Source organism: Xiphophorus couchianus, chromosome 8, assembly GCF_001444195.1.
Source record: "Xiphophorus couchianus chromosome 8, X_couchianus-1.0, whole genome shotgun sequence".
NCBI lineage: Eukaryota > Metazoa > Chordata > Actinopteri > Cyprinodontiformes > Poeciliidae > Xiphophorus > Xiphophorus couchianus.
In genome coordinates, this window is record NC_040235.1 from 25,428,338 (window position 1) to 25,441,610 (window position 13,273).

At 38.5% G+C, this 13,273-nt stretch overlaps 1 protein-coding gene across 4 annotated transcripts in view; it reads right to left on the bottom strand.

The window, feature by feature from the left end:
- Positions 1-9,891, bottom strand: part of clip1b (CAP-GLY domain containing linker protein 1b) — a 35,838-nt gene extending 25,947 nt beyond the window's left edge. For 3 of the 4 annotated variants that reach the window (XM_028024918.1, XM_028024917.1, XM_028024915.1), the window contains exons 1-8: positions 9,754-9,891; positions 5,734-5,926; positions 4,836-5,216; positions 4,437-4,570; positions 4,058-4,182; positions 2,613-2,814; positions 1,656-1,853; positions 314-417 (exon numbers count right to left, since the gene is read on the bottom strand). In XM_028024918.1, coding sequence (XP_027880719.1) covers positions 314-417; positions 1,656-1,853; positions 2,613-2,814; positions 4,058-4,182; positions 4,437-4,570; positions 4,836-5,216; positions 5,734-5,842 — 1,253 coding nt within the window. In that variant the 5' untranslated portion in view covers positions 5,843-5,926; positions 9,754-9,891. The remainder of the gene's footprint in view (positions 1-313; positions 418-1,655; positions 1,854-2,612; positions 2,815-4,057; positions 4,183-4,436; positions 4,571-4,835; positions 5,217-5,733; positions 5,927-9,753) is intronic. The other variant, XM_028024916.1, reaches the window with a different exon arrangement.
- Positions 9,892-13,273: the final 3,382 nt, after the last annotated feature.

Below are 13,273 nucleotides of genomic sequence, written 5' to 3' on the forward strand. Positions count from 1 at the left end.
TAAATGTGGACTGAATTTTATTGAAGTTTTATTTTATTTCTTTTGTACAGTAAAACTTCCGAGGCTGACATTTCTCATTAAGTTGTATTTGTTACATAAACTAAAATGTGACTGAACGCTAAATTCAATCACTGGCTAACTGCAGCACAATTAGCAAGCTAAAGAGTTAAAACATTTTAATCACAGGATAACAAACACTGAGAAAAGACTTTGCTTTGATTAGTTTGGCAAACTGAATACTTGTTGTTGCTGCTGTGCATTTAACATCATCCATAAACAGCTATAATAATGTGACGAAGAAGGAAGGACCCACCTCTTCTCCTCCTCTAGTTGGTTGAGCAGCTCCACCTTGTCTCGATCAGCGGCCTCCACCATAGAACGCAACTGATCCAGCTTGGCCTCCATCTCCAGTGCGTACTGTAAAATACACGATAAGCTGGGAGAATGCCAGATATTGAACAGAGCACACTGAGAAACCACAGACAGCACACAGTGTGAAAAAAAGCCAGCTTTGCTCGAGGAGGACTGGGACTCCTCGAGGTCGTGTACTCAGCCCATTGCTGTTTACCCGGTTAAAACATGACTGTAAATCCAAAATAAGTTTGAAAAATCTGATTCTTACATGAATCACATGATGCCACAGTAGTGGGATTCATTCATTGTGATTTTAAATGAGTGTGTTGCGAGGAAGTCAAACACGAATCAGGTGCAGAGGCAGTGACCAGGTGCTTGATAACATGAGCAAAACAAAGGAAATGATCATCAAATTCTAGAGAATCGGTTTTCAGAGCTGCACTGATTGGTGTCTACAGTTAGAGCTAGATAACAAATAATAACTTTAAAGGCAACCATTACTGGATTCTAAAATGCACAAGACAAACATGGCTTAGTCAGGACTGAAGAACATGGGATTTTATATTTAAAACTGCTATAAAATGATGAGTACTTGTGGTTTACTTTGAGTTAATTAGAATTAGATACTGAAGACATTTTTATTTTAAGCCAAAGAGTTTCACTTGAGGATTTTGACCGCTAAAATATTTATTCTAGTTTGCATTAAAGTAACCAATAATCTGGAGTTATGATGGCAATTAGTCTGGTATCCCTCTTTATCTATTTAGGGCTAAAGAGGGATGATTACATATGCACGTCTCACAAAACTTTTGGGTTTATTTTTCCTTGTCCGTCACATAAAATCCCAGTACAATCCAATGAAGTTAGAGGTTTTTAATATGAAAAAAATTAAGTCGCTAGAAAACTTTTACAAAGAACTGTGTATTACTTGAGATATTAAATGAAGTTGGATTAAGATATCCTTATTTTTACTGTCAGGTAAACAATATCAGTATTTATATTGGGATCAATATGTTTTTGTAATAAAATCTACAATTAATTTTCTTTAATATTTGTTCTTTAGTAAGAGTGCTCAGAATTTTTTTCCCAGACAGCCAACTTTGCTCCGTGCTCCCTCATTACATATCACACCTCAGGAAGTAAACATAATGGATGCTGCTTGTTTTTATAACCCCCCGGTTAAAGGCTGTATTACCAAGCAGAGTAAACAGGCAAGAAAAGCATTGAAGCTATTTGTTTAAGTCATGCGTTTATTTTTCAGGTTTTCTGAAAATTCTTTTGATCAAATGCAGAGAGCTCACCTGATCCCGCCCTTTCCTCAGCATAGCCAGCTCCTGCACCACCTCTCCGGCGCGGCTGGTTGCCTTGGCGACCTCGCACCTCTCCAGGTCCCTCTCTGCCAGCAGCTGTTCAATGTGCTGCTGCTTCTCCTTCAGGGCCTCCTGCAGCGCCGTGGTGCTCGAAATCTTGCGAGCGTACCGCACAGATGTTTCTGTCAGCTGGAAGACAACCCAAACGCGCTTCGTTTTGTGAGTCGGTACACATTTGTAAAGACAACTGAATAAAGTTTTTTTTTATTTATATATTATTTTTTGGTAAATATTACAATTTAAAGTCATAAAGGGAAATAACTGTTGCACAGGCCCAATTAAAACCATTTCTCTGTGCATATATTTGCAAGCTTTAACAAGAAACTGGTATCTATTAACGTTTTAGTTAGACAGATAACACCTTTACATCTGTTTTTTTTTTTTTTTTTAAATACCAGACATTTAAACTGCGTTCCATTTAACTTTCAGCTACGACACATAGTTGACATAAAGTTCTACATTACACTGCAAAAACATAAAAATCTTACAAAGTATTTTTGATCTAGTTTATAATGTAAGTATCTTAAGCTTGAAATAAGACAAAACTGACTTACAAGAAACTTTTCAGAAAAATATATACAATAATAATTCCTTAATATTGATGAAAAAGTACCAGGCAGATTATTTATGTTATAATATGGGAAAAATGTCTTGTTATGAGAGAAATAATCTGCCAATGGAACTAGAACTTTTTCATCAATATTAAGAAATTACTGACTTAAGACAAGCTCTTATGTCTTGTTGAAATGTTACTTGTAAGTTAGTAAACTTACTTAGTAAATAAACTAAGACATTTGAACTGGAATCTAGACCAAAAACACTCAGTGAGATTTGGTGTTTTTGCAGCATAGGTTTGTAATTCTGCTTTAATATCTGCGTGAATATTACCAGTCCCGCCCGACTGGGTTTGCCGCTGATGGAGGAGGTTGCCGAGCTGAGGGAGCTGACGGAGGACGCGCTCGGACTCCTCTTGAAAGTGGAAGTCCTGAGGGAGTTCTTCGCCTTGGTGGGCGTGGTGCAGGGGAAGCCAATCCGTGTCACCTTGTGGACGGGTGCAAACAGGCCGTACCTGGACAAGCACTGAAAATACCTGGGAGGAAAACAAGTTGCGCCTAGCCGTCAGTTTGGCTACGCTGGATGAACTTGTTGTGCGTCACCTGATTTTCTTTTATGTTTTGTTTGTGGGTAGATAGAAGCAGACAGAAGCATTTTGTTGGCTGGTAAAGATGTGTGTGAAGTCTTTAAATTAATTGCAATTAAATGCATGTTAACCGACAGAATAAGCAAGATTATAAAAGATTTGTTGTTTTTAATCTATTGTTCTTGACTTTATCCAACCACCAGATTAGTGCAAAGTGCTATTATATCCACAGAGTTTTCAAGTGTTTCAAGAAACCCTGATCATTCATGGGAGTTCTTTGAAAAAATCTCCTTCTGTAGAAATGTGGCTGCTGACATTAGCGTTGGGGGCGTCTGTGCTGCTGCAAAATGTTTAGCACTGAGATGCTACTGTATTTTAGGCTTGAATAGTTTCGCTGAGTTGTGCTAACTCCTTTTAGCACAACTCGAACATGACAGTAGTGTTTTCCAATGTCCAATCAGGTCGTATTTTTTAAGCAAAAATTAATTCTCAGTGGGCCAAGAGAAGCTGTTTAGTCATCCATTGTTGTTTACATGAGTCACTTGTGCGTCAGACTTACAGGTGTACCAGAAATGCGTGAATTTTAAAAAAAATGCATTGATTTCATTTGAAATAACTGCTTTAAAGTCCCGGTCGTACTTTAAATATAATTATATTTTAATGCAGCACTGGAAATGTAAGAAAACTATTTAAATACTGGGGTTAAAAGTTTTTACCAAATATATCTTTGCAGTTCTTTGGAGCTGAAAGCATTGCAGCAAATGATCTCCCGGCTCCATTACGGTAAAGAGAAGACAAGTCCAAAGAAAAAAAGTTCCATTGGATAAAATTCATTATAGGCCAGAATAAAAGCGATCAGCTCTATCTACTTATATGTATAAAGTAGTATCAAAATACTAAAATCAATGCACATATTTGCATTAGAATTTTTTTTTTCTAATTGCACTAATTTGCAAGAAAAATATTTACAACATATGACTGTGCTAAAAGAAATTATTTTTCATGTTATAAAATCAAATGGATGGCCTGTGCATCTGGTTCCTGTTTGTTTGTCTGTATGTTCTAAACTTTGAAAACTAAAAATAAAATACATATAAAATCAAATGGACTTTGCATACCTGCTCACTGAATGACTCATCAAACACACTAGTCGTAAGCAGAGACAGAGTTCCCATGCATCAGTCCTCCTCACCTGGTCCCAGCTACAGCTCCGTCATTCTTGCCCAGAGGTTCGTCCAGCTCCACGCCACACCACTCTCCCTTCGCGAAGTCTGTCTCTCCTAGAAATCGCACCACTCCCGCCTTTGTTCCACCGACCTGCGCACGGAAGTTGTAATAACTGAAGTTACTTTTAGAATGAAATTATACAAAAACAGATATCTTTGTGTCAGGATAGCTTAAGCAGTACGTGGAGAGGAACGTCCATGCTGTTTACGGTCAGGTAAACAGCATGACCTTTTACCTGTCATGCTGTTAAACATGACAGGTAAACGGTCAAGCAAGGTACCAAAGTATCTTTGGTATCTTTCTTATCAAAGATGCTTTCTTTGGCAAGAAAGCATCTTTCTTACCAAAACGCGGTCTCCCAGCCTCAGCTCCTGTCTGATCTTCTTCAGGGAGTCGGGGTCAGACAGGTTGGACACTGACTCGGTGGAATTAACCGTACGGTTCAGGACACAACTGGCCTTTACACCGGTGACTGGAGCTGAAGGAGAGGAAATACTTTTCAGCAGCAAGACAAAGGAAAGTAATAGAGACGGGATCTTATTAGCTACGTTTGGCTCTACATTTCCAGAAACTCTAAACATACAGCCATTACTAAAATGGAACAGTTTATGTCAAAGTTTATTCAAAGTCGAGCTTAAAATCCAATTAAGGGCAAGGCTGTGAAATGAATGTTCAAAGAAGCTTGTTGTAGTTGTAGCTTAACAAAATGTGGCAAAACCCCCCAAAAACATTCAGTCTGTTACCACTAGGGGCAGCGACAGCCGGTGTAGCCTTGCTTGTTGCGTGGGCTGCTTGTACCGGGCTGGCCTGCCCTCCGTTGGCCTCCTTCTCCGGCAGCGGCGTCCTGGATAGCTTGGAAGATCGTGTGAAAATGCCCCGCCCATCCTCACACTGGAAGTAGCGCACGCCCGCTACCGACCCGTCGTTCTTTCCGATGGACTCGTCCAGGACGATGCCCGCCCACTGTCCGGGAGCAAACTGCGTGCCTCCGACAAACTGAACGTAGCCGGGCTTGCTGCCGTTCACCCAGACCCTGTCGCCAATCTTAAAGTCCGTGTGGACATCTTGTGTTGGGGAGGTCACACCTGACAAGGACTTTTCAGGAGGAACTGGCTTTGAAGCACCTGGAAGAAAAAATTGAAGAAGGTTATAATTAAAACGGATGTTTTCCTCTTTTAAAGCACCTTGAATAAACTTGTTGCATCACAACTAAAGCTTCAAAATGTGGGTTTTTGGTTGATACCCAATCGCACTTTGGCAGCAATGACCCAATAATAACGTCTCATGCAACCCCACGCAAACGCTTTGTCTGCACCAATGAAGATTCACCCACCGCCTGATGCTTACATGTAGAAGTGTAACTGATGGCTTTTTGATTCATTTGACCAAGAAGTATCTAACTGCTTGGAGGCACTCGACAAGCATTAAAATATCATTTTCAGGTGAAAATTATTCCAATTAAATATGGAAAAAAAACCAAAAATAAAACACACAGTACAACAAGACTGTAACAGCAGGACAAAAAGTAATTTGATCATCTCTAAATGTCTTCCAAACTTGGTATTGTGCTAACATACTTCTGAGCCTTTATGGTTGGAGAATTATTTGATCAGCATCACTGACATTCTGAAAAGCTCTTACCAGATGACGGGGAGGTCCTAGTTGGTACTGCGGATGGACGGGCTATTTTACTGGGAGGCTTTAGCCCACTTGATTTGCCTGGTGTAGTGATGGGGCCCTGTTTGTCCATGGTTGGGGGACTTGATTAGGATGGGGGGACACGGCCTTCCCCCACCACCCCGGCCACCCTGTGTCTCAACGTGACTGAAGAAAGCTGGGAAAAACACACAAACCCGAGCATGAAAAGCAACCCAAAAAGTGAATAACAGCTTTCAATGCAACCCACTAAAAATAACAGCAGTAGCAAAAGTAATAATAATATCACTTTAATCATATTTGAAGTGTAAGTTTTTAATGTGCAAATTATGAATTAAGGTTAGCATGAATTTGGCCATTTAGCTAAAATACTATAAGGATGCAAATGACGATTATTTTAGTAAATGAATATTTTGACGTTTAATCGTATTAAAAAATGGCCCTTTCTGCCATTTAACTACTAAAGCCTTTTTACACAATATTAGAAATAAATGTTGCAAATAAGCAAATCAAATACATCTTTGAATAAGAAAACTAAAATTCTGCAATGCAGTCACATAGCTGATTATTTTTTTAATTAATAAATGGATACGAAAATGTGCGTAACAGAATTTTAATTTACAGAATTTGAACCAGATGAAGCTAAAACTATGCCACTTGACAAGTTCTGGGCAGAACATATTCACAGACAAAGAAGTTTCTACGTTGTAAATGCAAAAATGTATATATTTTTTGTGCAGTTTTGACTTAATTACTGTGTTGTTCTTTCAATAAATGGCCTTTTTTAAGAGTCTATGCGCTCTAGTCAACAATGAATCAGTCACTGAAATAATAATCAACCAACTTAGTGTTTGATTGATCTTAATTTAATGGATTAATTGTATCAGTCTTAAAATATTTACATTACTCTGCTAAAGTATCCGTACTTCTTGAAAGTTTTCATATATTTGTGAAGTGGAAGGAAATGCTATACATGGTTTTTAGCAACTTTACAAATAAAAATTTTAAATGTGTGCAAAATAATAATGAATAACAGTAATTTACAACATGAATAAAGAAAAAATAATTAAATAATGAATTATTTTATTCATGTTTACTGTGTTATTTTATTTTAAACGACTCCGATTAATTATTCTAATATCTATATGTTGAACAAGACTTTGGTTGAACTTGTTTGATGTAAAGTCTAATAAAAAAAAAAGACTTAAATAAAGTTGACATTGCAGTAATAGCTGCTTGTGTTTTGCCTCTACCAGGTTTTTACTTGCAGAGCGTTTTGCCTCTGTACATTTACTGAGATTAACTCACACACAGGTGAAGCCGCTTTACTAATTGGGTGACTTCTTCTAAAGGTAATCGATTTTTTATCCGACTTTTACCTGAAAAGTCCTTAGAAAAAAATGAAGAAATTTACCTTCAACTTCATGCTTACTTCACTACTTTGGGTTGGCTGATTTTCAGACCTTTGCGGTTTAGTGTTCTCCGATATCCCAAAATTAAGGAAATCTGGGCCGATTCATCTGTGCGCCCCGAGTTATCCTTATATTTTACTTTACTGTCTAAACACGCTGCCCGATGAACATTGAGCAAATATCTTTATCTCGTCAATTTACCCTGAAGATGACATCAGAAGGTAAATTTGCACATTTTCCATTTTAACGTTTTACTGAACCAGTTAAAAACCATTTCTGACAGTCATGTGCTACTTTTAGTGCGGTAAGCCAGATACGCTTTCGACTGTTTGACATCAAAAGGCTTTATTGAATTTATTTGTATTTATTGCTGACGGATAATAATAAAACCTCTTTTACTATCCTCTCTTCACAGAGCTATACATCATGCTATTGTTTCGATGCCAGCTGCTACACAAACCAATGCACTGTAAGAAAAAACATCTATTTGCAATAACCAAGGTAATAACTGTGAGGTCCTACAGGGCTCGTGCTTGGTGTTCAGCTTGTTTTTTGGGGGGTTTTCTTTTTTTTTTTTGCATCCAGTAGGTGGTGAACAGAAGCCTTACCACACAGATGACTCACGCTGGCTGAAACAACACACACTCTGTTTCACACACAAATGGATTCAGCATGGATTACATTTAAGTTCAAGGAAAATTTGAACCATTCAACGCTTTTTCACATTCAAGTGCTCTAAAGCCTTTAAGGAGAGATCGCAAGATATAAATGCCAAAGACATAATCATGGACGAATGTGAGTTTTAGTTTGCACAGCACTGTAGCAAGCTTATCTTTCAAGTGTGAAAATGTTTTACTTGGCACACTTCTGAATCTTAGTCATTGTATTTTAATGCCCAGGGAGACGCGTCACTGATTGTTTTTATTTACATTTGTTCACACCTTGTCAGAAATCTTCCGCAAGCAACAGAAAAGTCTGAAAGGCATGAGCATTTCTTCCTTTAACTTCTTTACTTCTTAACTTCTTTACTGCGTTACCAACTCAACAGTGTGAAAGATCTGCCTATCTTTAGTTTTGTCATCAGAAAGTGAAATGAAACACCATACAGTTAGCACCAGCAGACTGAAATGCTTAACTTCTCAGCTTCCAAAAGTTCTTGAATTGACCCATCTTTAAGGTATAGTTTGGATTACATTTGCCTCTTGAAAAGCTGTCCAATTTTGTGGCAAATGTCTGAATTTGAGAGTGCATAAATATGTATGAGACATAATGAGACATGGTGGTGGCAGCATCATTGGGCAGTTGGGGCGCTTTTCTTCAGCAGCAGCAGGAAAGCCTAGTCAAAGTGTTTTTTGGCAATCTCAATGAAACTTAATACAGGGCAGTCCAGAAGTGGGAAGAAAGTCTGTATAGGTTGCAAAATGCATGCAGACTGGGGCAGAAGTTCACCTTGCAAAAGTAAAACGACTGTAAACATACAGCAGGAGCTACAATAAAATGTTTCAGATGAATGCAGGCGTTAGACTCTCTAAGAGAGCAGAGTTAGCAGACGTAGTTGTGACTGCAAACTACAAGCAGAGTTGAACTGAATACCAAGGACACCACACATTTTTAGTTTAGTTTTGTTTCAATTTTTAAAAACAATGTATCCTTTCCATTCCATACCTCATTTATGCCCAACGTTTTGTTTGTTTATCACATAAAATCTCTTAAAAATGAAATATGATAAAGCTCACGTTGTGATGTGAAGTCTGCATCCTTTTTATTTGGGATTCTCAGTCACCCATTACATCAAACAAGTATCTTTGTGGGGGGGTTGCAGGAAGATGTACAGCTTTTTCATAGATTTATATAAATTTTAGCTATATTTATGCAGTACATTTTGTGAATGAGAATGACTGCGTCTTATTATGAGTGATACAACTGATTTTTGACTGAAGATGAACACCCAGTCCAGTCTGAAAGAAAGGACTGATTCAGTCACATCAACAAAACTATGTTTATGTGTTGGTGATGTATCGTCACCAAGGCGGGTCTGTCTCCCCACCCAGCCAGCCGGCCGGCGCGGCCAGACCAAAAACAAGCATACCTGCAGCTGTCAAACATCAGCACGAGACTTCCAGGTCTCACACACCCACGCTCGTCTGTCCCCATCTTCACATTTTTACCCACAAACGAGAAGCATAAAGCGTCAGCCAGTGGACACATAACGAGGCTCGCCCCGTGTTGTTGTTGTTGGTTACATCTGGGCTGGGCTCTGTCTGTCATTAAAAGAGCTCCAGCGGGATAACTTTGATGCAAAGCGCTACATCACTTCCAATAAGCTCTCCACGTATTCACTGAAACAGGTTACCAGCGTACAGTGGTTTAAATAAGTCATTCGGCAGTTAAACCCGCGGCGCAAACTGTAGCGCTGTTGTTATGTTTCTGTAGCTAAAGCCAGAATTCCAGCCTGCTGGAATGCCAAAGCTAGTGGCTAGCCTCAGATGAAGCGCCGACTACTAGTTAATGTGAGACAACTAACCGCCCGGTGATGGAGATGTTCCAAAGATTCAAGCAGACAGCGGTAGAAAAAGTCGCTCTGCAGACTTACTTGGTCTGTTTTTTGTGAATTGAGTCTCTGTTAGGGCTGTGGAGGGAAGGTGCGGCGTACCTTGCACCGTTACATGTTTTCCCAGCGGCTCCCGTTTCCCTGCCCAGCCCCGACTGTCACAGTCTGACGTCACCCTGAGAGATGACGCTGCGTTTGAGGACGCACACAGAAAGCTCGGAGACCTCAGCTTCAGGCCATTTTCCGAGTAATGGATAAATAAATGAGGAATGAAGGCGACGTGAAGCTACATTTTTAGTTTCCAGAATATAGCAACACCAACAGCAACACAGCTGCCACTCTGGAATAAATTTGTTAAAGACTGCGACAGACTGGCGACCTGTCCAGGGTGTACCCCGCCTCTCGCCCGGAACGTAGCTGGAGATGGGCACCAGCAACCCTCCCGACCCCATTAGGGACAAGGGTGAACAGACAATGGATGGATGGATGGAAAGTAAAAAGAATTCGCTTCTGTCACTTCTGTTGTCATTCAGTTTTAGTCCACTCCACTTTTGTGTGTTTTGCAAACAATCATGTACTTTATATAAAAGTCACATAACAGGGAGTTTTACTGATATTTTGGAATTTTTAATATAAAATGCAAGTTTTGGAAACATATGACGTTACAGTCATGTTCTTTGGGAACACCAGGTAGTTATTGGGAAAGGGACATAACCCAACTCTGAATGAACTAATGCTTTCTGGTGTATCCTGCGAAGTTTGCCTGAAAAAAAAAAAAAACAGATGTTGGGAAAAAATAAATAAATAAATAAGAGGTAAAACTTTGTTTCATAGGCATACACACTCTTCATTTAACTTTGAGTATTTTTTTTATCGTACTTCAGCTTTCAGTCTTATGCCAGCAGTTTGTCAGCATCCCACATCTCGTCTTGGCAATAGTTTTCCAAATTTATCAGCTCTCCTGACCAAACCTTCCAGATTTTCTATCAGACTCAGTTCTTGACTCCCGATAGCCTATTCCAAACTTTAATTTTCCTCTCTTTTGCAGCTCCTTGATTCAAAATATGGTATAAACGCAGGGGTCTCAAACTCCAGTCCTCGAGGGCCGCAGTCCTGCAGTTTTTAGATGTGCCACAGGTACAAAACGCTGGAATGAAATGACTTAATGACTTCCTCCTTGTGTAGATCAGTTCTCCAGAGCTTTGCTAACGACCTAATTATTCTATTCAGGTGTGGTGCAGCAGAGGCACATCTAAAAGTTGCAGGACTGCGGCCCTCAAGGACTGGAGTTTGAGACCCCTGGTATAAAGTAACTGCATATCACATATGTGAAAAATATTTGACGGTGGATCAAATTGTCATTTTTTTACTTCACAAAAACCTGGCATTTTAACATAGGAAGTAAGTTCATTTAAGAACTTACTTTTTTAAAATTTGTAATTATTTTTACTTGAATTAAGGATTCCACAATTTGATTAAATTTATTTAGTGAACATTTTATTTATGTTGGTAGAATTCCCTGCAGGCAAAGTTACAATTAGGACAGTTACATTGGGCTTCATCTGCCCGGGATATCGCTCTTTCTTCAACAAAACTATAATAATAGAAAATAATTACAATGATTCACTACTTCTCTCTGTTTCTGTATTTCAGCACAATTAAAAATTAAGATGGAAAAGTGAGACCTTCATTTCCTCCTCACATTTAAAACAAGTAGTAGATATAGCAGGCAGGGAAGGGGAACAATTCACACTTCAAAAAAAATAAAAAATAGATCCACAGTTTTATATTATAAAACTGTGGATCTATTTTTTTTTTTTTAAATTAAGAAACGTAGGCTTAGTGAAATAAATAGTCACATTTAAAGCAGTGTAAAAACGAGTGACAATTATTTTTGGAACTGAAATGAGGGAGAACGTGAAAAGAATAACTTGTCAATAATTACTTTACTGACCAAGCAGCCATAATGAATCTTTCTCTTATAAAACGAAAAACAATCATTTTTAGCACAAATGTCATATTTTACTCCCTCATACCACTTTCAAAAAGGATGTATCCAGGGTGATGAGCCATAGCCTATATATAAATATATATATATATATATTTTTTTTATTATTATTATTATTTTTTTAAATGACACTGCCAGTCATTAAGTCACTGTTGATTCGTTTCTCATGTTTGCTTTACATTTAATTTTTCACTGGTAGGAGACTTAATGAAAAGCAAAGTCTTATAATTAGACCAAGGGCGTAGGTTTGGTCTAAGTTTTGGTGGGACCTTACAACTTACTGACCCCCCCCGCCCCCGCCCCCCCGGACCGACCATTTTTGACCAGTGGGGGGGGGGGGGGGGCACATTGGTGTAATAACCCCCTCCCCCCAACCATAACCTGATCATACATCTTGTGTAGACAACCAGATACAGTCATGCTCAGCAGATCAGTTCAAGAACACTTTACTTTTTCCTTTTCAAAATTCAGCAAACATTACAAGTAAGATCAAAAGAAATATCCTCTGGATCTACTGATTATACAACAAACACAATTGCAGATAAGAACAAAAAATGACTTCTTGCACTTCAGGAAAAAGATCCAATTGTTGAGATATTATTGCGTGATAGATATCTAACTTATGGGTCCCCTCACTGTACTTACAGCCGAGGTAGAGAAATAACTTCTAATGTCTGTCGTCCTTTTCTTTTTTGGTGGCGACATGGTCTCGGAATGAATGCTACCACTGCGTATTATATTGAAATATTAAACTAATCAATGTAGATTTTCGTTTATTTATTTTGTTTTTGTTAAAAAATACATATGTTGTTTTTTTTATTAATATGGCAAAAATTGGTCGGGACTAGTTTATATCCCTTGAATATTGGTCGTGACATGTCACGACCGTCCATACCCAAACCTACGCCCATGATACGTACATATTCCGATTAAGTTTTTAGTTTTGTTGCAGCATAATGACACCTAGCTTCCTCAGTCAAATGTATAAATATACGCATATATATATAAGCTAGTGGCATTTGTATATGTATATATATAAAAATCAATGACAGTTTCAGAAGACTTGATTTAGAAAATATGTGTATTTGAGACCCAAGGCGTGTTATTATAATTAAGAGACTTAATTTTTTTTTTTGAAAGCCTAGCACAAACGCTGAATAAATTGTTGACATTCAGGAGGACATCTGATCAGTTCTTCACTTATGATTCGCGAATAAGAAAAGTTACACTTCTAATGAGGTCTGTGGTCATTTATCGAGCACGTCCCACTTAAGCTTCACTCATGCTGAATGGAGTCGATTACTTTCACCAAACAGAACCATCAGCATTCACTTTGGATCTTATTGTCAAACGCTCTATGAATTGCTTCATATTTCCATTTGCTATTAGAATTAAGAGACTTCATTTTTTGAAAATTAAGTCAATTTGTTGACTTTTAGGTTTTCAGTTGCTAAAGAAAGAAAGCACGCACGCACGCACACGGGGTCAGGACCGCGCGTAGGCAAGAAAGCTCGCGCGGGTTCGCTCAACGCCGCCTAAGAAAATAAAAAATAA